General features: G+C 42.4%; 1 protein-coding gene and 1 long non-coding RNA gene across 3 annotated transcripts in view; one reads left to right on the top strand and one right to left on the bottom strand.

Annotated features, from left to right (window-relative positions):
• Positions 1–27,996, top strand: part of SPTLC3 (serine palmitoyltransferase long chain base subunit 3) — a 151,050-nt gene that overhangs the window by 110,059 nt on the left and 12,995 nt on the right. For both annotated transcript variants that reach the window (XM_038571598.1, XM_038571599.1), the window contains 2 exons: positions 1,397–1,523; positions 27,748–27,883. In XM_038571598.1, coding sequence (XP_038427526.1) covers positions 1,397–1,523; positions 27,748–27,883 — 263 coding nt within the window. The remainder of the gene's footprint in view (positions 1–1,396; positions 1,524–27,747; positions 27,884–27,996) is intronic.
• Positions 13,512–27,910, bottom strand: LOC119865618. The gene is made up of 3 exons (XR_005377559.1): positions 27,692–27,910; positions 25,938–26,108; positions 13,512–13,657 (listed from the first exon to the last, which is right to left on the bottom strand). It is a non-coding gene; the product is annotated as an uncharacterized LOC119865618 (long non-coding RNA).

The raw sequence follows: 27,996 nt of genomic DNA, 5'->3' as shown, positions 1-27,996 counted from the left end.
GAAAGGAAGTCAGGGAATAAGGATCCATGAAAGAGGAGATTTAGAATGAAGGACACATTGAAGGAAGCAGGAGGGACAGAATGGAGCTACCAGGTCCCCCCAGGAGGCAAGGTAGGTGCATCACATCAGCAACTGCCTGTGAGACAGGCCATTCACTTTACTGAAGACGATGACCTAAGAATGTTTAAGAAGCTTGTGAACAACCATGCCACCTATTCCCCAAGAGAGATGGGAAAGGGAAGGGTGGGCACAGTCCCAGGCTTGGAGTTGGGGACAGGTGTAGCTAATGAAGGGGTTTAGGAAGAGATGGGCTTGCCCGAAGCAAGGGCTCCTCCCAGTTCACCTTTACGCAGGGATAATCAGAAAAGACACCTCAGTGGTATTCTAAATTGTCTCCTCATCCTTGAAGAGAGAAGGTGGCTGATGCTTTACAGACTCGCTGCTAATGCAGAAGTATTATTAGCCCATTAGCTTTTCTGCAAAGCATCCTGAAGGTCCCAAGCCAGAGCCAGAACCAGCGGGCCAGTGGAGGGTCTGGTCAGCAGATAGATGGCTGAGCACCTCCCATGCACCCCTCCCCATCATGGCATTGGGTTACTGGAACATCTTAGGCTTTCAGCGGGCTTACCTGGGACCTTATATTGGGCCTCGGGAGTCAGGCATGCAAGTGAAGAATCATTCCTGCCACTGAAGACCAGCAGACTGCAGCGGGTCAGCACTCCAAATAGTGCTGCACAAAAATTCCAATAGTTCTCTACTGTCCAAGTTGTAACCAGAGTTTATTTGATCCTACACTCTGGTTTAATTTCCCACCTCTCCCTTCTGCCACTCTCTACCCCACCACTCCTCTGTATCTGTTTTCATTCTTCAAGACAATTCTGCTTCCTCACTGAAGCCTTCCCTGTCTGCTCCAGCTAGCAATACCCCTCTCTTTCCTCTGCAGTCTTATACCCCTGTTGCATATAGTGGTCTGCATATCCTGTTACTTTTCCCCCCATTGCTTTTCTTTGGCACAATCTAATGTTATATGCTCAAGGGCAAGAACCACATCCTATATTCTTGGATACTCCTAAATACTAAGCCAGTGCTTGTGCCTGCTAAGTAGTCAACAAATGTTTGGGAAATCATTTCTCCTTTATACATATGGTTTTGCCTTGCAGACCTCAACTCCAAATTCTCAGCATTCCACTTTTGCATGCCTTGTAGGTTTTTGAAGGAGAGACTAAGAAGAGATAGAAAAAATAAACAGTTTGGTGATGCCCCTTGAAAATCAGATCACATGTGAGAATCAAATGTCTTGTGCCATGGTGGATGGGGAGCAGATTAGATGTGACTCTCACCACCAACACTAAGACTTATTTGCCTTCTTTTTTTTTTGTTTCCTCTTTTATTAAAGGAGCTTGTGGATTATTTACGAGTTCACTCACATAGTGCTGTTTATGCCACATCCATGAGCCCCCCAGTAGCTGAGCAAATCATCAGATCAATGAAACTTATCATGGGACTGGATGGTACCACAGAAGGTAAGAGGTTCTGTAGGTGGGACAACTCTCATAGATCCTTTCTCAGACTTCTGTCTTCCTCCTGCCTCATCAATCTGCCCCCTTCTCAGATACATACCTTTGTCTTAACCCAATTTGTAAATTCGTACAAACCCACTTTATACATGATATATAATCATACATAGTACAAAAATGTACTAAAACTGCTGCCAACACACACACACAAAGGAAATATTTTTTTTAAAGCAAAGAAAACTTTCTAAGTCACTTCTCAATGTGATCAGCAAATCTGGATAACTTTCTGTGATCAGTTGTGTTAAAACAAAGCAAACAGTTATATGTGTTTGCCTGTGCTTGGTTGGGGCTGTCACTTGTATTTCCCTGGGAAAAAGTGGGAGTTGGGGAGGGATTTACCATTTACTGCCTATTTGAGGATACATGTATAAAAACACACAATAACTTTCCAGACATCTTTTTTACATTGGGTCTCCACAGCCAAAGTGTGCTCCTTTGCTTAACCCAAATGAGCTTAATCTTTTTGAAAAATTGTTTCAGCAAAGCCTTTTGGAGCTTGCCTTCTATCTTTAAGATATAGCTTATAGGGCTTCTACTACATGTCACAGTGGGGATACAGTGATGAATAAGGCAGTTCTTGCTGCCAGGCAATCTTGAGTGCATTTAAGTAGCAAATTATCCTGGCCCCAAAACTGGTCACTGGGCTATAGAATCCCCATGCTGCATCCCACCTCTCAGCTGGTGGGAAGCCCTCCATTGTTTAGTGCCACCTTCCAAGCCTTGCTACTTCAGTAGAAGCCTGGGGAGGTCCATTTCCTGATTTTATTAAAGCAGCAGAATACTTTACTCACATACAAATTTTACCCAGAAGTCTACTATATAAAGCAGATTAGAACAGGGCTGAGCTGGTTGAAGTAGTGTATACACCTCCCTCCATACTGACAGCCCTGGAGGCCCTTTTCCTGACCCAAGCGCTCCCCAGGACACTGGTTTGAAAACCCCTGAGACAGACCTTTCGTTTTCACTAATGCAGAAAAATGGCCTGCAGAGTGATTTTGTTCCTGCACGTAAAATGCAGTGATTGATAGTCCTCCAAAGTCTCTTCCAACCTTGTCTTTAGGGTTTTATGATTCTGTCTCTTGTTGAATAGGCTGTGTGAGAAGGAAATAAAAATCCAATCTAGGGAGGCCACGTGGTGCAATGGTTAAGGGCAGAAACTGAAAGCATCTGCCTGGATTGGACTCCTGGGATCCTGTTTACTAGCTCTGTGGCCATAGGCAAGTGATTTAACATGTCTGTTCAACTCTGGGCAAGTTACTTCTTGGTGCTTCAGTTCCTCCAGCTATAAAAAAGAGGAAAATAATATTGATGAGTTCATGCTTTTGTGGGAGTTAGGTAAATTAAGATATATAAAATACTTAAAATTATGTCTGAAAACAAGTCTTTGGTAAATGTCATGTAATTGCTTGCTACTGTTATTTGCTTACTATTATTGAGGTATTTAGTTCTCAAGTGAGAAGTATTTGGACCCCATCTCTGGGATGCTGTAGGAAAGATTCTTATGATAGAAGTGAAGTAAGACTAGATGTACCCCAAGGCCTTGGATTAGTCAGGAGAAGCAAAGTTATGCCACCATAACAAATAGGCCTTGAAAATCTCTGTGGCTTAACAGAACCAAGGTTTATTTCTTGCTCACATCAAGTCTAATACAAATCAGATAACTCTCTGCACAGCTATCCTCCATAGGAGCAGTGATTCAGGCTACTTCTAGCTGAGGCTAAGGCATCTCCTTACATGGCCTTCATGGTCACCATGGCAGAGAACAGGAGAACATCAACCTGCAAGTGACATTACCACCTTGTTTATAGTCCTTTGGCCGAAACTAGGTATATGACCACATCCAAATTTGTGGGAGAAGGAGTTGGTAAATTAAAGGATATGGATATAGATAAGCAGATATCTTTCAACCTTTTAAAGTGAAGCTAAAAATAGAGCTATATCTGTCATGCCAACGTGAACTGTCTGGTTGTATGAAAAAACTGGTCTGGAACCACTGCTTCTCACAAAGCTATGTTGATGATCTTCCTGAACTTCATTCGTTCATTTTTTTTAAGGTTTTATTTATTTATTTATTTATTTACTTACTTATTACTTATTTATTTGAGAGCACAAGTGGGTAAAGGGGCAGAGGGAGAGAGAAAAGCAGACTTCCTGCTGAGCAGGGAACCCAGCAGGGGACTCAGCCCCAAGACCCTGGGATCATGACCTGAGCCAAAGGCAGACACTTAACTGACTGAGCCCCCAGGTACTCTGAACCTCATGCATTTCTTAATGAACAATAGCCAGAATTATTCTTTGGGCCATATTTTAAAGATGAATAACTAAGAAAGTTAGCCTATGTCTCAATAAGGATCACTAATTTTTTAAACCCTTTAGTGTATATGCTATCAGTAGTTGATTTACATGTATCCAACCTGACAGTCATTCCCTTCCCTCCTCTGGATTTACCACTTCATCACAGACAGAAATCACTCCATTTATCTGATTACAGTTGAAGATCAGCAGAAAAATCACATTGAAAAATATGATCATTTGCTCTTTGATAGTCATCTATCATCAATTTTTCTTCCTCTGAGGTGGGAAGTATTTTTCTTGATTCTCTCTCTTTGCCTTATAATTAAAGAATTAAATAATTCTTATGATTTTTTTTTTTTTGCCTCCCGGTTAAAGTTTCTCCCTTTACTTCTCTTGCCATCTTAGTAAGGAAGAAAGAAAGAAAGAAAGAAAGAAAGAAAGAAAGAAAGAAAGAAAGAAAGAAAGAAAGAAAGAAAAGAGAAGGCAATGTGTGAAGTCTGTTTTCTTAGAGCCAAGATGGGAGAACCCAGGGGGAAAGATAGGACAATTTCTTTTCAAAGGGGTGAACAAAGGAAAGTAGTAGAAAAGAAAATTGACAGAATCATCAGCCAAGTTTCAGATGGTTCTGTCTGACACATCTTTTGAAGAATTCAAAGGCACCAGTGAATGTTCGTGCTGGCCTCATTTACGACAATGCCTGCTTTAAATAAAATGAATAGGACAGGTTGAGAATATTGCATTAACTCTCCCCTTTCTCCTGAGATACACGGGGACTCTCGGGGTAAAGTTGCCTGGAGCTCAAAGGGATACACTCTGTCATGCCAGCACAGCCTTATAGGATCTGAGAAAGAGAGCACGGCTCCAAGCCTTCATCTTTGGCCCACTCCACTGCAACTGTGATTGGAGCCTTTTAAGGCTTTGTTTCGGGCTAAGTATGGGGAGCAGTTGGCCAGATCTGTCCCTTGATGAATATCTTTGCTTTAATCTGCAATGCAAAGCCATAGGCTTCAAAGAAAGGCAAGCTACAGGAATAAGGTCAGTGTTCCTTTGAAGCCGAGGTTCAAAGATGAAATAGCAGTCTCAGTGAAATGACAATGTTTATGCACCAACAGCCACCTTCACTCTGCAGCCAGGCTGCTCAGTGGAGTTCATGTGCACAGGCTGAGGACTGCAGGCCGTGCACACATTCCATGTGCACCGAGGCCCTTTTCATCTCCTGGCCTGTCACGTGGTGCAGCACAGTGAGCCCAAGGTGGAGATTTGGTTTCTCCACCCTGATGATTGTTGGGTGGTCCATAAGCCAAATCAATGCTGTGAGCCCCTTAAGGGCAAGAAATGTGTCTTGCATTCATCTGGTGTTCCTCTGAGTGTCAAACCCACCGCTCAGCTTAATAAATACATCATGATCCGACTAGCATCTTGCTGGCCTCCTCGATTTCAGGACAGTGTTTATGCTAAACAAGATCGAGGGGATGTTTATCTCATAGGACTGGAAACCAGCAATGCGTTCCACAGCCATGTGGTAGCTGAAGGGATCACTCGGTATTTCGGACTCTCTGTAACTGACATCACTTCTGAGGAAGTCCCGGAAGATTGCAGCTCAGTGGTTTTCCTCACCCACACATGGCACAGGCAGCCACAGGAGGCTGAGCCCCAAACCATAACAACCCCCTAAGGAAAGCGACAGTTATCTTATTATTACGTATTTTAAGTCTTTGATATGCATTTTTCAATTAATCAGTCAGTATTCTTTGTCAACGGCCGATCTTGGTCCTCCTTCCCCACTCTCCCTTTCTTCTCTTGGGGAGAAAATAGAGCATGTGTCTCATGGAGGACTAAAGGTGTGCGCTTTGCAGCCGGACTGCGGACTGCGTGGGCCCCAGGCCCCAGCCACCCTCGCCCTCGCTCCGTGAGTGACAGGCTGCTGACCCTCGCTTAGCCTCAGTCCCTTAGTCTTAACGGGGGTTGTACATAGGAGTAAGTGATGTGATACAGGGGATGGACTTAGCAGGACACTTGATAAATAGGAAATACTCACTAAAAGCCAACAGTCGCTATTATTTACTACTTGCCGACCTCCAGATTTTCAAGTTCTTGCTCGTCCTAGAATTCTGCCTCTCTATCAGACCTCCCTCTACCCCATCAGCAAATCCCACAGTATGCCCAGAATCTGCTCCCTTCTTGCCAGCCCCACCTCTACCTCTGTCAGCTGCCCTCTGGATTCCTGGAGTAGCCTCCTGAATACCCTCTCCACTTCTGCTCTTGCCTGTTGTGGGACTTGTTTTCTACACAGAAATCAAAGTCAGCTTTTTTAAAAGTGTAACTCAGAATACCTCTCGTGCAGAACTTTTCACTGCTTCCCATCTTAACGAGTGTCAAGTTCAGACCATGGCCTTCAAGGCTTCTCATAATGTGGTCTTCCATTTTCCCACCGCCTTTCCCTCGCCTCGGTCCACCCCAAGCAGCTGGCATCCTTGCTTTTCCCAGAACGCAGGGAATGACTCCTGCAGGGGGATTTGTCTTTGCCAGCCTCTCCAGACCTGTGTTTCTGACCCGTAGCTGTGCGGCCCACTCCCTCGTGTTCCTAGCATCTCTGCCTACCATCAGCCTCTTAGAGGAGTGACTCTATCTATCCTGAACACACTTCCTCCTTGTCCCCCTAATTCTCCTTATCTTGCTCTCCTCTTCATGCCATTTATGCGTACCTGACAAATTACATATGTATCACCTGTTTTTCCCCCCCTCCCTAGGATGTAAACTCCAGGTGAGCAAGCACGTTGTCTGTTTTATTCATTACCCTGAGAACAGTGCTGGGCAATTACAGGTTCTCAACCAATGCGTGTGGAAAGACATGCTTAGCTCAGCAATTGAATGAGCCTTGTCTCCTTCACATCTCTGTGCTCGGATTCTCTCCCTTGCCACCTTCCACAGGCACTCCCTCCTTTATTCACTTGCTCACTTCCTTTGTCCTAAAAAGCTTTCCCTTACCCCTTCTTCCTCTTCACAAGCCAGCAGGCTGCATCTCTTCCATGGCTGCAAATCTCTCTGAAACAGGGGCCTTTCCTGCCTGCTTCTCCCTCCTCCTCCACACTCAGTGCTCAGCAATTTGAGCTTGTCCTCAGCCTATTTCCATAGACTCTGCTCCCTCCAACATCCCTGCTGCCCACCTACTCCATTAGCCCTCCTCTGGCCAGATTTGACTGACACCACTACCTCCTCTTCTCTTCTTCGAAGTCTTCTCTTTGTTGTGGAGTTGCTCTTCTCTTCTGGTTCTTTTAAAAAATTTTTCTGTCTCTTCTCCCTCCTCCTTTCTGTTAGGTATGTCCCCCTGTCTGCATTTGCCAGAATCCCACCCACGGTTCTCTTTATGTTTCCCTCCGCACAAGCATACCACACACACGCACACACACACAAACACACACACACACACACACACACACACACACACACACTTTATTCTTTCCCTTATGTAGAGAAGTGATTCTCAGATTTGAGCCTGTATCAGAATCACCTGGGGGGTGGTGGTAAGAACAGATTGCTGCCAGCTTCTAGCTCAGAAATGCTTGTTGCACATCTCATAAGCTCCCAGGTGATGCTGCTACTGCTGCCCCAGGAACCAGAATTTGAGAATCACAGCTGTATGACGGCCTATAGTCTGTTTCTCCCTCCCATCCGGTTGTCCCATCACTCCATGAGACATGAAGTGATGATTGGGAACATGTGGGCAACTTTTTCAGACATCGGTGCCATTATAATTAGCATATGAATGTAAGTGCAAAACTAGACATAGACATAGGGCAAGAATCCCAAGAAAGAGGCCGAGCTCCATGAGCAAACTCAATGTTCAGATGGCCAATATTCAGTTTTCAGAGATGCTGTTTGATTCTTTTGAGGGAAAGATGGCCCAGAAAAGATATGTTATCAGCATCTATATTATGCACAACTGGGACTTAGCATGTTTTCTTTTAATTCAACTGGGAAAATATGTTTGGAGGCCTACTATGTGTCATGCTTACCACTAATGATGTGAACGGGATGGTTTCTATTCATAAGAAATCCACAGTGCACTGATGCCTGATAGCCAAGAGCTCTCCCCTCACCAAGCACCTGTGCTCACAATAGCCTCTCCCTTAAACCTATGCTTCCATATAACTTTTTGAAGTACATAAAGTCATTAAGAGTTCATGATCACAATACTGATTATATTATTTGATTTGACAGCAGACATCTGACAGAGAGACTGTCATTTCTCTAATAATTCCTGTTATGTCTCCTGGGATGGAACTGATATAATAATTACTCCAATTCTTTAGTACATCTTCAATAGGTGAAATCCATTTGGTGACAAAGGAGATCCCCAATGGGCAACTGCTAAGTTTAAATTAAATTATGAAGGAAGTGTTTTAATAAGTTAAAATAAGCTACAACCAAATCTTTCATATTCATAACTTGGAAAGAATGGCTTTTCCTATAATTGTGTGGGGTCTGCTTGAACTCGCACTGTAATTATCAGCTTCCTATTGGATACTCATTTTCCTGCTGTGGTTACAATTTTGATGACATGGTATTGAAATGACATTGGCATTTCTAAAAAGATGGTCTGCTCAACCTGATACATCTATTGAAAATCAGATACTAAGATTTTGTAATAGTTTCCATTTCACATCAGGATAAAATAGCAATTATATATCTTATCAAACACTTGTCTCCTTGCCAACCTGCAATCTGCATACCCATTTATCTGACTATCTAAATTTAATCTGGACATGTAACATTTTTAATTTTTTGTGTAACATCAATTTTTTTAGATATGAAACTTAACCAGAGACAGGAATAGTTTGGGAACAATTGTAGCTACAATTAACAGGTCAGTACTTACATTTGAAACACCCCATTAGCTAACTCCTTTCTTATTTCACCAAAATGGCTTTAGAAATAATCATAATATCTGAGATCTAACCATCCTTCTCCCTGCTGTTACTTCAGTGCTAGGCTGTTGGAATGATCACCAACTTTTCGAATCACAAAAACCTGTTTTTTGGTATTGTACACATGGAAATATTTAATGTTTATACCTGGTGGCCAGGAGTATCCCTAGAAATGAGAACAGTAGTGAGAATTTACTTCGAAGAGAAAATAAATACAAAATTCCAATTTCTAATGTGTAATATCCAGTTTCAGTAGCCTACACCATCACCATTGCTAATAAAATATCCTATGCTTATACAATAAAGTTAAGAAAAATGAAATTCTCTATTTTTCTTCAAAGTCACACTTGTCCCCCTTTTCCCTTTTGCAGGGAGTTTCTGAGTAGCAAGGGGGATGTGTCTGGGTATTGTGTTGGTAGAGGAAAAACTAAAGGTAAAATTAAGACAAAATGATGAATTGTGTTCTTCCTGGAAATAAGGCAGTTCACTACATGAGACCCTCAAAACTATGGGAATCTGACAGGATGGAATAACAATAGGATGGTTTATCTTATTAATTTAATGTTTTCTGAAAGTACTGTGCAGAGATTATTGCTACAAAAGGACGACACAAACAACCACAATATTACTAGTATCCTTCCTCAGTCATCTTAGATACAATCGATCAAACTTAGATATTATCCAGATAATTGCCTCAATTCTCTACTTTCAATATGAAGAAAATGCTTAACAAGCCTAACAGAGCCTGGAAAGCTTGGTTTGGGTGAACTTGAGCAATAAGGCTAAGGAAGGATGGAGAAACTGAGTCTGCAAATGAAAGCTAAGTACTTCTAGCCATTGTGCCAGTACAAGGAATTCTTCCTCAAGCTGGCTTCCTTTGCCCATTGGCAAATCAAAACTATGATGGGCCCAGGATCTGAGAAGGAAGGATTAAATAGACATGCTCCCCAACAGAGGGCTTCCTCACACTAAATCTTTCTGAGATTTTATTTCCTTCCTGACTTGGGAAGTACTCTAAACATTCCATCTGTGAAGAAATCATTACCTGGGCCCCAGAATGCTGCACATCCCCTGCTGCCTTTGGCAGGGTTGGGGAATGAAGGCTCTTAGCTAATGAGATTTCTCTCCTTTTTCCCTCTGAGTAACAGCCTCTGGGCTGGGGAGGCTCTCCATTCCTGAAATGAGGAGGTGGTGTCTTTTAAATCTACATTTGGTTATGTCACGGTGTCTTTATTTTATGATGACATTGCCTATTCTGAATTAAAACTGAGTATTCTGTCTCATTGTTGCAAAATCCTTGGTTCTATTCTATCAGAGGGGCCAAAGATGACCAGTTTCTATGCAAAAAAAAAAAAAAAAAAAAAAAAAAGGAACTAATGGAAAAGGGGCATATATTGGCTTTTTTGGGTGGGGGGCATATATTGTTAATTGAACAAGTTTAGCTCATGTTTAAAATCACTGGATAGGTCAAAAATTGTCACCAATAAAATTTTTTTTAGCCTCACAAACAAAGAATCTATCTTCAAAATGAAATGAAATGATCAAGACTTTCTCTAGTTCCCCAGAGGCTTGCCACTTTTCCTCATTTTGATCCCTTGACCACCACATAAGACTTTTCCTTGCTCCTGACCCCAGACACGAATGCCCTTGTGGTTTCTGCCACTCAGGCTCATCTCTCAGAACAGAACTCAGAACCAAACTCAGGGCCCAGGTGAAATTTGGACTCAGAACATCTTGGAATGGAAGTTCATGCAGAATGACCCTTCTAATTCCTGCCACCAACCCTAACCATCGTAAAATATCACCATCTTCTTTGTGGGTTATTCTCTAACTCCCCTGTTCTGCACCATTTTTCTTCATAGCACTATCACAACCTGGAATTATACACTTACTTCCTTGGTTATTGTCTGTCTCCCTCAGAAGAATACAAATGCTGTGAGGACAGGGACACTGTCCCCAACCTCAAGCAATATATGTTGATGGAATGAATGACCCAATTCAGTGTAAGCTTTGGCCATATCCCATCAACTACTCACCAGACACATTGGTACCTCCCTTATGTATGCTCATATCGCCTCCATCTGGAAGGCCTTCATCTCTCCCCCCTCCCCCCACCTACTAATACTTATTCTTTTTTTTTAAGACTTTATTTATTTATTTATTTATTTATTTATTTATTTATTTATGAGAGAGAGAGTGAGCACAGCAGGGGAAGGGGCAGAAGGAGAGGGGAGAAAATCCCAAGCAGACTCTCCGCTGAGCACAGACCACCCGCTCAACCCTCACCCTAGGACCCTGAGATCATGACCTGAGCCAAAGACAGATGCTTAACCGTCTGAGCAACCCGGGTGGCACACACTTACACCCATTCTTTATCTCCTAACCCCTATTTAGCCTTCTAAGCCCTATCTCAGTGACTGGATTCAGAAAATATTCCTTCCCTCCTCCATCTCCTGCAATTTTTCTCTCCTATGTTAGCCACATGCTCCCAAGCCAGCCTTCCAAATAGTTAGCGTTAGGTTAATTAATTGTGTGTTAAGCATCAAATATGTAAATGAATGAATACTCAATGACTAGATGTGGGGCTAAGCAGATTTCTTGGGCAAGGCTTAGAACCTAATCACCACTGATAGACGATTTTGACGTTTCTTTAGAGTTTACCTATAGAATTATTTTGGTTCAAATACAGGAGTTAGAGTCACTTCCTTGATAGATACATGTATGGGCCAAAATTTAGCATTCCTTTTCTATTCTTCTGATAAAAAATGAATGGTTTTATATTATCACACATACTAAGGCTTTGTCTAGACACCATCTAATACAGAGGTGAATAAACTGGGTAATTCAAGCCAATGCTACACAAATAGCAGGAACAAAAATGGAGTTTTTCCTTTAATTATCCAAGTAGTTAGCTGAATCCCTTACTTAACGATTCCTGTGGAGACATCCAAAGCTCAAAAGTGCCTGTGACTTTTTTATACACAGTAATCAGTAAGGACTGGCCACCAGCTAATCCTCTATGTCCGAGGCAAAGTACATATCTCAAATAGAGGAGAGTAGGTTGATTCTTAGGCATCCAAAATGACATTTTCCACTGAATATGCTGGAGGGGCCTCCCTCTCTCCCCTCCTCCATCTTAATGATGATTTGCACTTAGGATTTTTTTCAATCAAGAAATTTCATGTTTTCATGACATTATTTGGTGACTAGTAATGAGAGGTTGAGAAACTAAAATTCTCCAACAAAAATTACAGTTTCCCTTTATACCATTTAGCCAATGAAAGTAGAAGGGCATTAGGATTTTAAACCCTTGAAAGTTTTCAAGGTATGCACAGTCTTATAAGGCTAGTATTAGTTAAGGTAATTAGTTGTTGTAGCAGACAAACCCCAATATATTAGTCGCTTAACACAATAGAAATTTATTTTTTGGTCGTATAAAGTCCAAAATGAGTGTTCCTGTTGCACAGGTAGTTCTCGTCCAGGAATCTAGCTTTCTTCCATCTTATAGCTTCTCCAATTTCAACATTTGGCTTCTAAGCTTGCCACCGAAAGGGTAAGGAGCATAGGGGATGGTGTATGTGGTGTTTTCATGGGCCATAACTGGAAAGGCACATTTCATTTCTGCCCACATTCTATTGGCCATAACTCAGCCACATGACCTTGCCTGACCACAAAGCAGCCAGGGAAATGAAGTAACCGTCTGCCTAGAAGGAAATGGATTCAGTGAATAGCTAGCTAGCCAGTCTTTGCCACAGTATGTAACCTCAGTCCAGGACATTCTTTCCCAAACTTTTGATGGATGTATACTGTAGGAAGACATTGTATATTTTAGACAGTTTCCCAATCTTTCCCTATTGACTTAGTAAATAAACTCTTGACCTGGAATGGAATAAAAGAAGCTAAGAAATAAGGAAAAACAAAATCCAAAGGACCGAAGATGAATTTCTCTTCCTTCTATAGGGACTCTCGGGGCTCCTAGTCTGGGTTTTACTATAACCATTTCTGCTTTTTTTGCACAGAACCTAGTCCCAGGCCATGGCAGGTATTCAGATCGTTATCATTATTATGTGGCTAAATTCTCCAATAGTGTGTGCACTTTTTGGAGGCAGAAAATGGACCCTGGGCATAATGCTTCCCCAGAAGAAATTTAATGGCATGAAATTGGGACAGCTCTGGAAGTCAGGCCAGGACAGGGAAGACTGAATATTTTGGAAATAGTAATAACATACTCTCAGACAGTAGGAATTTTTTTTTTTTTTTGGAAAGGGGAATGTAATGGGACAGAATATAAAACATTACAATTTAAAACATGCAGTTGATAAACATGCACATTTAGGCTAGTTATCTGAAATGGAGGACGTCATTTTGAATCACCCAATCCTCTTACTCAGCCACCCTTGGGTTCTTTGAGGACCATTGACTTAAAGGGGGTTAAGAGACTTGAACAAGAATTGAACCTCTGCTGCTCATCACACCACCACCCAGGAGTTGGCTAGTCAAGGTGACTCATCACTCTGTACCAGACCAAGAAATAAAACTAGAGAGTTCATGTCAAGATTACTTCGTATGAAGATACAATCCTGCCCAATACCACTTGAAACATTTCATCTATGTTGAGAATTAATATTTGTTTCTGTTATGTCTACATGGGCAAGTTCACTCCAGATTATTCATGCTATCCCATATGTGAGATTTGCAAAAGAGATTTTTCAAAGATTTTTTTTATTCAGTTATTGAGAGGAAGAGTGGGTTGAAATGGCAAGATCTTTCAAGGAACTTCATTAACTTATGAACCTCGATCATTTTCCTTTTGTTTTGTTTTGTTTTGTTTTGTTTTTCACCCTCTGGAAAGCAAACCTAAGGATAAAAGAAAAAAAACAATGAGGCTTAAAATATAATGCATTTGAACTGGAAAAGACAAGCATGCCTTATCTTTAAATCATTTTGTATGGATTATTTCATTCATCCTGGTCATTTGTGAACTTTTATCATGAGATTGGCAGGTGAGGTGTTGACCCTGCTTCTAACCCGATGTGGACTTAGAGAAAGTGGCACCAGCACCTTCCAGCTGTGACCTTGGACCTTTGCTCTGGGTCCTGGAACAGGGCACACATATTTTTACACTTGAGTTTGATAGGTTTAAAAATAGGAGTGACTAACTGGGAAGATTTAGCACTTGGGCGGGAGGAGTCCACTGGGTGACAGCAATTTGCTCTCCAGTCGAATTCTCTCACTTTCTTACTGTTTATATTTGACATGAGATACATTTGCAAACTTCCCTCATAAGCTGTTGCTTTTCTTCCGTGCTGTGTGGGAGCTGCAAACTACCCTAATCCATCCACATCGCCAGGTTTATCTGGGGCTGCCCTGGCTAATTTACTCTTCGCCAGGAATTCTGTTTCCTCCTCCAAGGGAGGAAGGGGCAGAGAAAACCAAAAGAACTCTGGCTGGGGCCAAGAAACTCCAATAACTAGACCTGTGATTTTAAAACGTTTCATGTTTCTTAGCACCTACCTGGGCCGAGAGTGGATACCAGGCTGGCTTCCTACAGTTTCTTGTCCTCCCTCAGACACAGTCCCTTGGAAATCCCTCAGTGAATGGGAGCAGAGGCCACAGAGAACCAACCCTACCTGGACGGGCCCTCCGAGGACCCAGGCAGTGTTGAGGGAGGAGTTAGTGGCTATTTCCTGAAGATATGTGCTTCATTACCCGCAGGGGACCAGACAGAGGCAGAGAAAGAAGCTCAGGGCTTTCTGTGTTTTCTAAAGGTTTCAGGCCACTGGCATTTCAGCAACAGCTAATACAAAACAGATGGCCGGGTGCTACGCTCCGCTGGCTTTCAACCGAGGGGCTGCCTCCGTCATGATTAATCACCTGTGCTGGGGGTTGGACAGTCCTACCTGGCCTTTTTTATATGTGTGGACCTCAGGTGGGGGTGAGCAAGCCAAGTGACAGGCATTGCCTCTCTGCCTTGTTGCTGCTTCTGTGCACAGAGGACAGCTTGGGTGTATCCCATAAACACAGAATCAGCCGGCAAACTGAACTCCAAAGAGCAGGGGAAGCTTGTCTGGTTGTACAGAACTGGCTTGCCACATCTTCCATCCCTTCATTGACTTCACCTTGAGAGTTAGGCAAGGGTAGAAGTTTAGGGCAGCTCTGTAAATTCTGCACTGCTTTGAGGCCTTACAAAATTTCCCTAGCAAGAGTGTAAAGAGGATCTGTTTGTCTTTTAGATGGCATTGGGGCAAAAGGTTAGTGTGGTCACTTCCTTCCACCCGCCCTACAAACAACATATCCTTTTACACCATGAGTCCTACGGAAGCTTCCTCTTCGCTTTTGTCTCTTCTATGTGGACAGACTCTGAGATGGGGGAGTCTGTGATGGAGCACATGTGGAATTCCATATTGGCTCAGTAGAACAGGAGAAAGGGAAGAACATGATTCCAGCTGTAGCATCTCAGAGGGGGAAGGGGAGCTGCTGTTACATGCTGATCTTTGTTTTTCCCATAAGTGGTTCATTTGCAGCAAAGCAGCAAAACCCCCAAAGGCAGTGGGTGCCATGCCCCAGCCCCACTCTTGTCTGGACAAGTTGTGGAGAAAACCAGCTACCCTACCAGCCACAGCTGGGGAGGATTAAGCAGGTGGATTTGTGCCTGGAGAAGCCCAGCGTGTGCTCTGGGCTAGAGAGAATGAATGTATTAGTTTTCTATTTCTGCATAACAAATTACCACAAATTTAGCAGCTTAAAACAACATCATTTATTATCTCATGGTCTCCTTGGGTCAGGAGTCTGGTTCTCTGCTCCAGGCTCTCACAAGAACGAATCAAGGTGTCCGTGGCTGGCCTCTTTTCTGAAGCTCAGGCTCCTCTCCTAAGCTCATGTGTTTGTGGCACAATCCAGCTTGGGGGTTTCAAGAATGAGGCCCCCATTTCCTTGCCAGCTGTCAGCTGGTCCCTCCCTGCTCCTAGAAGCTGCTTGAACTCCTTACCACACAGCCCCTCCACCTGAAAGCCAGCAAAGGAGAATCTCCTTCACATCAAATCCCCCTCTCTCTTCTTGAATCTCTCTTCAAGGAGAGTCCAGTCCCTTCTAAGGGCTCACCCGATCAGGTCTTAAGGACTGGTTAATGTCCCTAAAATGTATTTTTCTCTTTTATAATAGGAGGTCTTTATCTAGTTAGATTTCCAGTGATCATATGCTTCAACTTGAAAACTAGAAATGAAAATTATTCCTGTGAACATTAATTCTGGTGGATAAGAAGCCATTGGAGGACATGTCCCAGGCACCAAAAAAAAATCCAAACAACAAACAAGAAACTGAGGAGGGCACAGGACCAGACAGATTGGGTGCAAGTGCCACAGGTTACTTCTGCTGAGCTCAAGGGTGCAGTGCTATAGGGCAAATCTCGGACAGTTTGGGCTTTGGTTCAAATTAATAGATTTCAACATTTTGAACTGTAGAATTTTTTTCAAATGAAATGTATATGGAAGTCCATTTAATAAGATTTATATAGTTTTGCAACTTTATAATACTCATCATATAGAGCCTATTGTGTGCCAGACTATTCTAAGTGCTTAATATTTAATCTGCATAGTGGAATGTAATGCATATTAATATTATTACGTTGTCATTATTCCCATTTTATAGATGAAGAGCCTGAGTTACAGAAAGATTAAATGCCTTGCTCAAGAAGGTAGAGCTGATTTTAGACCCAGGAAATTGAGCTCACAGTCCTTGAATATTTGGCCTTGATGCTATTGTTGTAGTGGGTCCAGGTTGAGGGGCAGCTGACCTGCTAAGCCTTCCCTCACTGTCTCCCCACACCCCCTATATAAGGCTTCTCCAGCGCATCCCCAGCAGACACTTTGAAAGCCAGAGGTTGGAATCATGTAGATAGCTGCCTCAGTAGGACTTCCAGATGGCCACTTTCACTAATTACATCGTTTCTCAGAGACTTTTCGGGAACCCCATTAACCCAGTTTGCTCAGCCCAGGACCTGTCCTTTGCCACCTCCTTTGTCTTCCTGCCATAGGTCAGAACAGTTGCTGACACGCACATCCTCACCCACTTCAAACATTTGCTGCCAGTCTGGCTTCCTACTTGTCTTACCACCTCCAGTTTTTCCTTCATCCTAATCTACATTCTATATGCCGTGAGCTTTCTCTTCCTAAATCCCCTCAGAACATGGTATGTCCGACTCATGTTGCTGCCATGGCTCCCTATTAACCACCAAAAGCTTCCAAATCCTAGGGTGCTATTCACAGCTGTCAATGGTCTGACTCCACGGATCTTTCTCATGACTGTGATGCAAACGTTGTGGCAAGTGAGTTAGCCATTTCCCAGGTGCCCCCTCACCTCCAAACTTAGATGCATATATTAACTTATCACCTCTAGCTCTTTGCTCCAAAATCTCAGAGCATTTCTTCATGGAGCATTCCATTTTCTACCTTCCATTACAGTCACATGAATTTTTTGAGTCTGTGAGTTCCTTGAAAATAGTAGATACAAAAAAAAAAAAAAAAAAAGAAAATAGTAGATACACTCACCGTTTAATCCTCCACTGAACACTGAACCCAACAGCCACTAAATATCATCCTCCCCCAAAGTCCTAGGAAATAGATGGGGCAGTTGTTGCTATCACCTCTATTTAACAGATCAGTAAGTGAAGGCTCAGAGATGATGAGTTACTTGCTCATCTTCATTTAAAAAAAAAAAAAAGGAAAGGAAAGGGCAGGTGGAACATCTTAGGTACAAATATGTTGACAGTATAAAATACTCTGAAACAAAATTGCTTTCTGGTGTCTTCAGACCAGAGGATCAGCCTTAGTTTCTTTGTAGAATCAACACCCACAATAAAAGTTATGGCTTCAAGCAATGATTCTTAACTGGTGCACAACACAGTTACAGGAGCCTTTCTGGAGCAGAATCTCTACGGGCCGGGGGGAGGCTTTATTTTATGTATTCTAGAAAAAGAAATATTCTCAGAATACTCCAGTGTGTTCCTCTACCTAGGAATCACTGATTTACAAAGTTCCCAGAAGGCCCCTTGCCTCCCAAACTACCCCATTTAATGTAGAAAATCCGTTAAGTTGGAACTTGCTAAAATAACTGCTTTCTATTTAAATGCAGATTAAAATTAAATCTTATCATTCATTCTATAAGTATTCATGAAGCGCTGCTATATGAAAAGCCTGCCAACTCTGTCTAGATCTTTCTTAAGACTCTTCTGCTCAATTGTGTATTATTTGATATCTGCCCTGTCTCCCATTAGATCATTTCTTTCCAAACAGCCTCAAAATGTTCTCATCTTCTGCTTTACCTTAGCAGCTGGCCCGGCTCCTGTACATAGTGAGTGCTTTTCATTTGTGAAATGTGTGAATCCGTGAATCATGGAATTCACACCTCATCAGAAATGAGTTTACCAGCTTCTCTCCAAAGAACAGACTTTGATTAGACCGGGGGTGCGGTCAGTTTCCGGGTCAGCTGGGTAAGACATCAATGATCTTCCAGACTCAGTTTCTGTATCTGTAAAGAGTTCCTCAAAACACAGTTTCTGGCTCATAATAGGTACGAAAGACATGTCCATTCCCACCTCTCCTTGTGGCTTAAACTCCTGAGGGTATATATGAGCAGTGGGTAGGGAGGTGGACACAGTGGCATCCTCTGGGGGTTCTTGAAATCAGGCTGGACAGACAGCTGTCCACCCTCGATGGCCAGCCTCCTTGCTCCTGCGTGCATTCCCCGGGGGTACAACTAAGTGGCCTGAAGAGTCATTGGAACATGTGTATCTGACTATAAAACATGCTGTAACCTTGGAATCCGGACATCAAAAGGGAGAGCTTCAGTGCCTGATAAAAATGTGTGTTCCTCTCAGCAAACCACTCCAAACCGTTTTCTCCATCCCACTGGGAAGTTTGTCACTGCTAATGTGATTCTTATGGTCTTGCTGCTCTGTAGCCTCTTGATCTTTACTGAGATCGCTCTACCCCTAAGTGTGTTGGAAACAAAATGTCCTATCTGGTGTCCAGAGCTTAAAATAACAGACCGCTGGGTTCCTGCTGTCATGATCCATGGTCCCTCCCCATTACCACCACCACCACCCGCCCCTGCCCCACAGAGCAAGAGGGAGAAGCTGTGAGTGAATGGACAAAGAAAGGGCAAGAGGCAAGGAAATTAGGCATTCTCAGGCCATTCAGACATTCTTTAATATCAATGTGATTTGCTAGAAAGACCGACTTCTTAAATTGTGAGAAATGTTTTGCAGAAAGACTCTTCCCATCTCTTAAAAAAAAAAAAAGGCAACATTTTTCAAGCAATGCTACCTAAAAGCATGTGTGAGTTTGTTCAATTTGTATCCCAAACATCGTGGTGGTGTGCTAAATAATTTTAGGAGGGACAGCGGCAAGTACTTCTTTATGTGCATCTGTATGCCTGGGGAATAATAAAATAAGTCACTCTCTGGCATCTGCACATATTCATGTTTCCTCTGTTAGCAAATGAGCTTACAAAATCTGCAGAAAATAGAGAGTGGCACCCCGTGCTGGCTCACAAGCTCACGAAATCCGCCTCTTCCACTTAGTCTCAGAGGGAAAGGTCTCTCTTTTTTTTTTTTTTTTTTTTTTTTTTGCATGCCGATGGTTTAGTAGACAACAAATTTTCCTTCTTTGGCTTCTGATGGGTCATTCTGGGAGTCTCCACTGTCTGCAATGCCTTCTGGCCCTCTGGAGATTGAGTTGCCCCAAACATATTTTTGGAAACGCCACAGACGATTGTTTTTATTAGGGGACTGCAAAGCTTTGTAGTGGGATGCTTTGTGTTTTATTTGTTTTCCTTCCCCTGCCCCAGCTGTTTTTGTTTTAACAGCATTGGAGAGAAGGTTAAAGTGTTTGTGGCCTCTGTTAACCTAGCCCATCTCTCAAGTTGGCAGAGCTAGAAATATGAATGAGCAGAATAGGAATGTACAGGTCAGTAGGATTTTTATACAGCCTCATAAGAGGAGTGAGGTTGACAGTTGGGTTGATCTCAAGTCAAATGAGCGCTTTGGAGCAGATAACTGTCTAAGGAGCAGGTCCCCCCCACACACACACACACACAAAACGTACTTTCTAAGCACCCAAGCACTGCTGGGAGGTAATCGTGCCAAACAAAAGGCTATAACATGCGCCCATCTTTTATTTTCCACGTCCAACTGAGAAATAAGACATAGCCAGGACACAATCATGCACTTAACACAGACATGCATGACTTTTGGTCTTGGACTAGCAATGATGACTGTTTCTGAGACATCCAGGTCTCCATGGCTATACCTTGTAGAAACCAAAATTCATGCCTGATCCTATCCTGATTTATATTGATTTAACTGGTCTGGGATACATTCTGGGCATGGGATTTTGCCAAGCTCTCTAGGTGATTCTGAGGTGCCATTGAGGTGCTGGGACCTACTACCCCATGGAAAAAAGTAATTAAACTTCCAAACACCTTCTGCGTGCCAGGCACAATATGAAGCATGTTTCTATATTAACCCCTTTATTTCCACCAATCTTTCTGGATGATGAGCTTACTTATCTACATTTTACAGGTAAAACTGAGGTTTTAAAGCCTTACTCCAGATGGAGTTCAGTTTTTTTAGTCCATTTAACTCCAAAGCCTCTTCCTTTATCAGAGAACCCAGAATCTAGTAAAATAAACAGTCTGTATAAACTCTCCAGAACCCTACATAAGAGATCAGCTCATTTTCTTAATTATCTGAGCAGAGACCTTCTCTGTCTTCTATGTAATATGTGAAACAAGAACCAGAAATTGTTGAATTAGAGGCTTTGAGTGTTAGGAAGGGAATGTGGCCACAATGTCCATTCTCCATGCCACCCTGGCATGGCCATCTCTGTACAAAAAGACAAGTGCTAAAAATTCCTCCTACTCTTACAAGGCTCTTCTTCTACTCTTCAAATGAGGATCTCAAAGCCCACCATAATTAATAAAATCACCCACATCCTGTCTAGATGAGTAGCATTTTATATGTATAAATTCCTCTTTGCCTTCAGGCCCTACAAGAGTAGAATGTTTCCAATTTTAAAGAGTGAGCAATAGAATAATTGAAAGGAGCTGTATTTTGGCCGATGCAAAGGACCTCAAAGGCATTAACGGTGATCTATATGAGGAAACATGGTGACCGTGAAGTGTATCATAATGGCTTGTCAGCCATGCTGTGCTAAATGATTCAAAGATAGAAAAGCCAAGGCAATTCTTAAGAGTCAGCTACCCCTGGGATCAATATTCTGATCTATTTGGTCCACTCTCCAAAGGATCTAGAAGTAATAAAGTGATGACATTAGCTGATGATCCAGTTACTTGGGTTAATCAAGGCAAAGGGGACAGACGGGGCCAATTAAGTAGCTGGGCAACCCAGTGATAGATGAGTCATTATGAGCAAGCCCAAAGATAATGCCATTGGGAAAAGCAATTTAAGTCACTCATGCACTTCCAGGCCAGGAAATCCTTCTAGTCTTTGAGGGGGATCATTTAGGAATCATCAGACCCAGCCTGATGAAGTCATCTATTCATTGTGTAGTTAACGATCAACAAAAGAGCTAAACATACAAGGCGACAGGCCATATGGAATACATTTTGGTGGCTGGGATATATATCTGTGCCTTCATTTGAATCACCTTCTTAAAACAAGTCTTACTTCAGCCCCTCTTTTTCTTTTCCTTCTTCTTCCACCATCTCCCCCGACTCCTTATGTTCTCACCTTCTTAAACGTGCAGTTTTGATGTATAGATGAATTTTTTAAAGTGAAGAGGTAAAGGATCTATACCCTAAAAACTACAGAATACTTCTGAAAGAAATTGAGGAAGACACAAAGAGATGGAAAAATATTCCATGCTCATGGATTGAAAGAATTAACATTGTGAAAATGTCTACCCAGGGAAATTTACACGGTCAATGCAATCCCTATAAAAATACCATGGACTCTCTTCAGAAAGTTGGAACAAATCATCTTAAGATTTGTGTGGAATCAGAAAAGACCCCGAATAAACAGGGGAATATAGAAAAAGAAAACCATAGCTGGGGGCATCACAATGCTGGATTTCAGGTTGTACTACAAAGCTGTGATCATCAAGACAGTGTGGTACTGGCACAAAAACAGACACATAGATCAATGGAACAGAATAGAGAACTCAGAAGTGGACCCTCAACTCTATGGTCAACTAATATTCGACAAAGCAGGAAAGCATATTCCCTGGAAAAAGGACAGTCTCTTCAACAAATGGTGCTGGGAACATTGGACAGCCACGTGCAGAAGAATGAAACTAGACCACTCTCTTACACCAGACACAAAGATAAACTCAAAGTGGATGAAAGATCTAAATGCAAGACAAGAATCCATCAAAATCCTAGAGGGGAACACAGGCAACACCCTTTTTGAACTTGGCCACAGCAACTTCTTGCAAGGTACATCCACGAAGGCAAGGGAAACAAAAGCAAAAATGAATTATTGGGACTTCATCAAGATACAAAGCTTCTGCACAGCAAAAGAAACAGTCCACACAACTAAAAGACAACCTACAGAATGGGAGAAGGTATTTGCAAATGACGTATCAGATAAAGGGCTAGTATCCAAGATCTATAAAGAACTTATTAAACTCAACAGCAAAGAAACAAACCATCCAATCATGAAACGGGCAAAAGACATGAACAGAAATTTCACAGAGGAAGACATCGACATGGCCAACAAGCACATGAGGAAATGCTCCACATCACTGGACATCAGAGAAATATAAATCAAAACCACAATGAGATACCACCTCACACCAGTGAGAATGGCGAAAATTAACAAGACAGGAAACAACAAGATGTTGGAGAGGATGTGGCGAAAGGGGAACCCTCTCGCACTGTTGGTGGGATTGTGAACTGGTACAGCCACTCAGGAAAACTGTGGAGGTTCCTCAAAGAGGTAAAAATAGACCTGCCCTACGACCCAGCAATTGCACTGCTGGGGATTTACCCCAAAGATTCAGATGCAATGAAACGCCGGGACACCTGCACCCCGATGTTTATAGCAGCAATGTCCACAATAGCCAAACTGTGGAAGGAGCCTCGGTGTCCATCGAAAGATGAATGGATAAAGAAGCTGTGGTCTATGTATACAATGGAATATTTCTCAGCCATTAGAAACGACAGATACCCACCATTTGCTTTGACATGGATGGAACTGGAGGGTATTATGCTGAGTGAAGTAAGTCAATCGGAGAAGGACAAACATTATAGGCTTCACTCATACGGGGAATATAAAAAATAGTGAAAGGGATTATAGGGGAAAGGAGAGAAAATGAGTGGGAAAAATCAGAGAGGGTGACAAAACATGAGAGACACCTAACTCTGGGAAATGAACAAGGGGTAGTGGAAGGGATGGTGGGCGGGGGTATGGGGTGACTGGGTGACGGGCACTGAGGGGGGCACTTGACAGGATGAGCACTGGGTGTTTGTTATACTATATGTTGGCAAATAGAACTCCAATAAAAAATATATATATATATATAAATTAAATTAAATTTTAAAAAGGAAAAAAATAAAGTGAAGACAAATATTCTCCTCCTCATTTCTAGTTCTGTCCCACAATTAGGTTGCTTTCTGTACACATACAAGTTTCCAACACTTCAGCATGTACAAAACAATTCATTTTTAAGCACCAAGGAGGATTTGTCTATGCAGCAAAATTTATACAAATAGTTTTCTGCCTTTCCTTCTCTCTTACTTGTATTCTTGTTGCAGATCTCGAATTTTAGGGTTGAGGGCTTATCTTTTCTTTTTTGAAGGAGGTGGATGGGAAAATAAAAGCATATATGAATTAAAGTAAACCATACTTCCAGCTATGTTTCTGTAAAACCAAAGTCCCAACCAGGGACCCCAAAGTAAAGGTTATCAATGACTTCCTGCCATATTGATAAATTCAGTAAACCACTATTTCATTGCCTGACTTGTCTTCTCCCTCCCTGATTTCTCTGTCTCCCTTTTAAGTTCATTTTCTTCCCAACTACCAAATTTTGGATTCTTCAATCCCTATCCTCCTTTTTTTTTTTTTTTAATAATTTACCCATCGGTCCAGTCTTCATCTTGCTCTACACTTAACCACATCTTACCTGGTTCTTAATCACTCTTTTCTTCTACAGACCATTGGATCATTGCACCTGTTTCCTGTACCTGAAATGCACCCCTCTAATTTTTTACCTGTTAACATCTATCTACCCTTCAATCTCAGTGCACTCATCATGTGTTGACTTCCTCAGATTTGCTCCAATCTATCTAATATCAGTTCTCAGAACACTACATAACATTCTTTTTTTTTTTTTTTAAAGATTTTATTTATTTATTCATGATAGTCACACAGAGAGAGACAGAGAGGCAGAAACACAGGTAGAGGGAGGAGCAGGCTCCATGCAGGGAGCCTGACGTGGGATTCGATCCCGGGTCTCCAGGATCGCGCCCCGGGCCAAAGGCAGGCGCCAAACCGCTGCGCCACCCAGGGATCCCCTACATAACATTCTTTATAGCACTCATTAGAGTTGCAATTTTACATCCATTTTTATATGTAATATGTCTTCCCACTAGACTATAAGCTCTTCCCTGTTTCCATTTATTCTCTTCCAATTGCTATTAACTACCCTTGTACTGTCTGCTTCTCTTCTTTGTGGTTTATCATCACTGCCACTGACCAGTGTCTTCCTCTGTCTCAGATTCTGAGAATAAACTTTTCTATGTCCCTCAATTTCTAATCTTCATACCAATTGTCGACTCCCTCTAAATATTTCCCATTCACACTCTACCAGCAAAAGAATCATATTGGTTTAATTCATATTTATTATCTCTTCGGTGATAGACTATCTCATGGTTCTCTGGCCAACACCCAAATGGACTGGCCTTCAATCAAGGCTGTCATGCATCTCTTAGCTGGTGCCAGCATGGTGGAATTGAGAGGTCAGCTTTCCTGAAAAAGTACAATAACCCAGATGCTTTCTCCATCACAGCCTGCTGGCAGAGCCAAAAAGGAGTCTTCCTAGAGAACTGAAGTTGTGTGAAGGGTAGGAACAGAAAACAGGGACAATTGGATCATTCAACACCCTCCTTGTTGGTTGGTGTTCCACTCAGCTAAATTTCCATTCCTTTGCATATATTGTTAGCACATTTAAGAGGTCATAGAAATCAAGTAGATTTGGGCCTGGTAAGCAAAGAAAACCCTCAAAGGAAGATCTGAAGTGTTTTGGGAGCAGTAGAGCTTAGTGAAAAATGTCAGGTGATTAGATAAAGAATATGCCCTTGAGGAGCTGTCTGCTTCTGGTTCACTCTTCTCAGGAGTAGCCCTTCTGGCTCCCCACCCCAAATGAAGAGAGTTCATCAGTCCTCCCCTGTGGTAGGCTTCAGACTAGTTCTTGATGTCCTACCCCTTTTCTCACAACATGAGGCTGTTGAAAGCTTGCTCAGTGCTCAACTTCTGAACTGCCTCTACTAGAAAAACTTGGTAAAACAATGATCCTAACAACTGGAAGAGATACATTTTTTTTTTGAGCTTGTAGTGAAGTGTTGGCTATCATCCATTATCTGGACGGACATCATCCATTGCTAATCTTGGGCATAATGTAGAGATAACAGCACAGATTCTAGAACCTGATTACCCGAGTTCAAATTCTGACTCTGCTACCTACCAACTATGTGAACTTGGGTGAGTTACTTGGCTTCTCTTCATGTGTAACACGAGATTATAGCATTTAGTTAAATACAATTGTTGTGAGGACTAAATAAATTATTAAATGTCAAGTGCTTATAACAGTAGTGACATTATGTATTTGTGGGCTACAAGTATTATTGTTGTTGATATTATTGTCCTTTAGAGGTAACCTCATCCAATAGGTGGCCACTTGAATTACTCAAACATATTTGGTTATAGGTTGTATTAATTCAACTCAAAACAGCTTAAGAAAAAGAAATGTATGGCAAATCGAACTCCAATAAAAAATATATACAAAACAAACAAACAAACAAACAAACACTTGGGACTTCATCATAAAAAAAAAAAAAGAAAAGAAAAAAGAAAAAGAAATGTATTGGTTCATACAACAGACAGTCCAAAGGATAGACTCACTTAGGCATGGCTAGGCCTAAGGTTCCAGTGATGCCATCAGGATTCTTATTGTCTTGTACCTTGGCTTTGAGTCAATATCATTCTCAAGCATGTTTCTTCCATATGATGACAAACATGTAGCTTAAGGATGACTTCATTCGTGCACTTCTTCTTCAGCAGATCTGAAAGATTCTGATAGGCCCAGGTTGTATTTTGTCATGAACCAATAATCAGGAGGATGGAGTATCTCAATTGGCCAGGCTTTGGTTCACAATACCCTTAGAGCAAAGAGGAAAGTGAAGGCCAATTCTACCTGAACATGATGGCCCCCCCTGAAGGAAGGATGTTGAGCACAAAATGCCCACTGCTCAACTCTCGGTCAGGACACAGTCTGAGGCCATTTTCTCCTGGAAGGAACTGGAGACTATGATTGACCTATTTACTGACATTTTAGCCCATTTTCCATCTGTAGAGTTGCAGAAATCCAGGAGGGATGTTCAGAATATTGAAAAACTGGTCAAGCAAGAGCCCTGATCAGTTTGAAGGGACCCCTGGCCAATCATAATGGAGGTCAGCTGCAACAGCTGTTCCTGCTCAACAGGTACTTTGTATCAGATGCAAATGTTGGACTGATTTCTAGAGGACTCAAATATCCAATTCTGTTCAATTTTCTGTATCAAGCAGATCAATGTATCAAGCAATACACTCTGGTTTGGGCTGTTTGCTCTCTCACCTCATTGGAGATAGCATTAGCATAGACAGATGTCTTCAGAACTTTTCCACTCTTTAATTCCCTTTGTCATCTCATATGTGTGACCCCTCCCCCCTCCCACCCCCAGGACACACATAAAGACAGAGGCTAAGCTTTTGAGCTGAAGTACCAGTGACCTAGAAATGGACACACATACCTTCCTTGACCCCCTGTTTGGAGCCCACACTGTCATTTTTTATCCTTGGGGAAAACAGGCCTCCTTCTTCCCTTCCCTCTACTCCTTTATATCTATTTCTCTATCACTACCAAATGCCTCACGAAAGAGTTCTGGTTTCAGCTGGACCTTTTTGTTTTGGTTTGGTTTTAAAGATTTTATTTATTTATTCACAAGAGACACACAGAGAGAGGCAGAGACATAGGCAGAGGAAGAAGCAGGCTCCCTGTGGGGAGCCCAATGTGGGGTTCGATTCCAGAACCCCAGGATCATGCCCTAAGCTGCAGGCAGACGTTCAACCACTGAGCCACTCAGGCATCCCTGACTTATCTTTTTTGAGGGATGTGCTACCCCTTCACGTTCCGGTTAGGTGAAGTACCCTTTGATTAGAGATTTGGGTGAGAAGCAACTTAATGGGCCAGCTTAGCTGGGCTAAAAAGCCTCTACCAACAACAGGGTCGTGTGTGTGTGTGTGTGTGTGTGTGTGTGTGTGTGTGTGTGTGACTTCTTGTCACATTCCCTTCCCCTGAGTTAATGTCTTCAAAGCACTTAGCACAGAATCCATACACAGTAGCTACCTAGTAAATGATAGCTCATCTTCCTTCTTGCTAGACACACCCTCTGACCCTCTAGCTCCCTACCCAGGCTAGCCTGCATTTAGTTGCTTGCTAGCAGTACCTACCAGCACCCACCACCCACCAATCCTGTCTTCCAGACTCAGGACAGTTCTTCGGCATCAGTGCCCACACCTCCTCACCAAGAGACATCTACCCACCCTATTTTGACCCCCTCCCAGCTAATGATGCAGGCCTACGAAAAACTTAGGAATGCTTGCCAAGTCCATCTGACCTTTGCTTCTCTCTTCCTTGTGAGAATTGATGGATTTCATGCCTGTCTCCTTTCAGGGTTGCAGAGAGTACGGCAGCTGGCAAAAAACACGAGATACTTCAGACAGAGACTGAATGAAATGGGATTCATTATCTATGGCAATGAGGAATCTCCCGTTATTCCCCTGCTTCTTTACATGCCTGCTAAAGTAGCGTAAGTATTCAACGACTTCAGAATAACACTGAAGCCCCAAGGTGATCTGACCAAGACAGTGCTCCTGTCTCTAAGAGGCTCAGCATAGGCATTGCTTGGAATGGGGTGCCAAG

This window comes from Canis lupus, chromosome 24 (assembly GCF_011100685.1).
Source record: "Canis lupus familiaris isolate Mischka breed German Shepherd chromosome 24, alternate assembly UU_Cfam_GSD_1.0, whole genome shotgun sequence".
NCBI lineage: Eukaryota > Metazoa > Chordata > Mammalia > Carnivora > Canidae > Canis > Canis lupus.
This window is presented reverse-complemented; position numbering and strand designations above follow the sequence as displayed.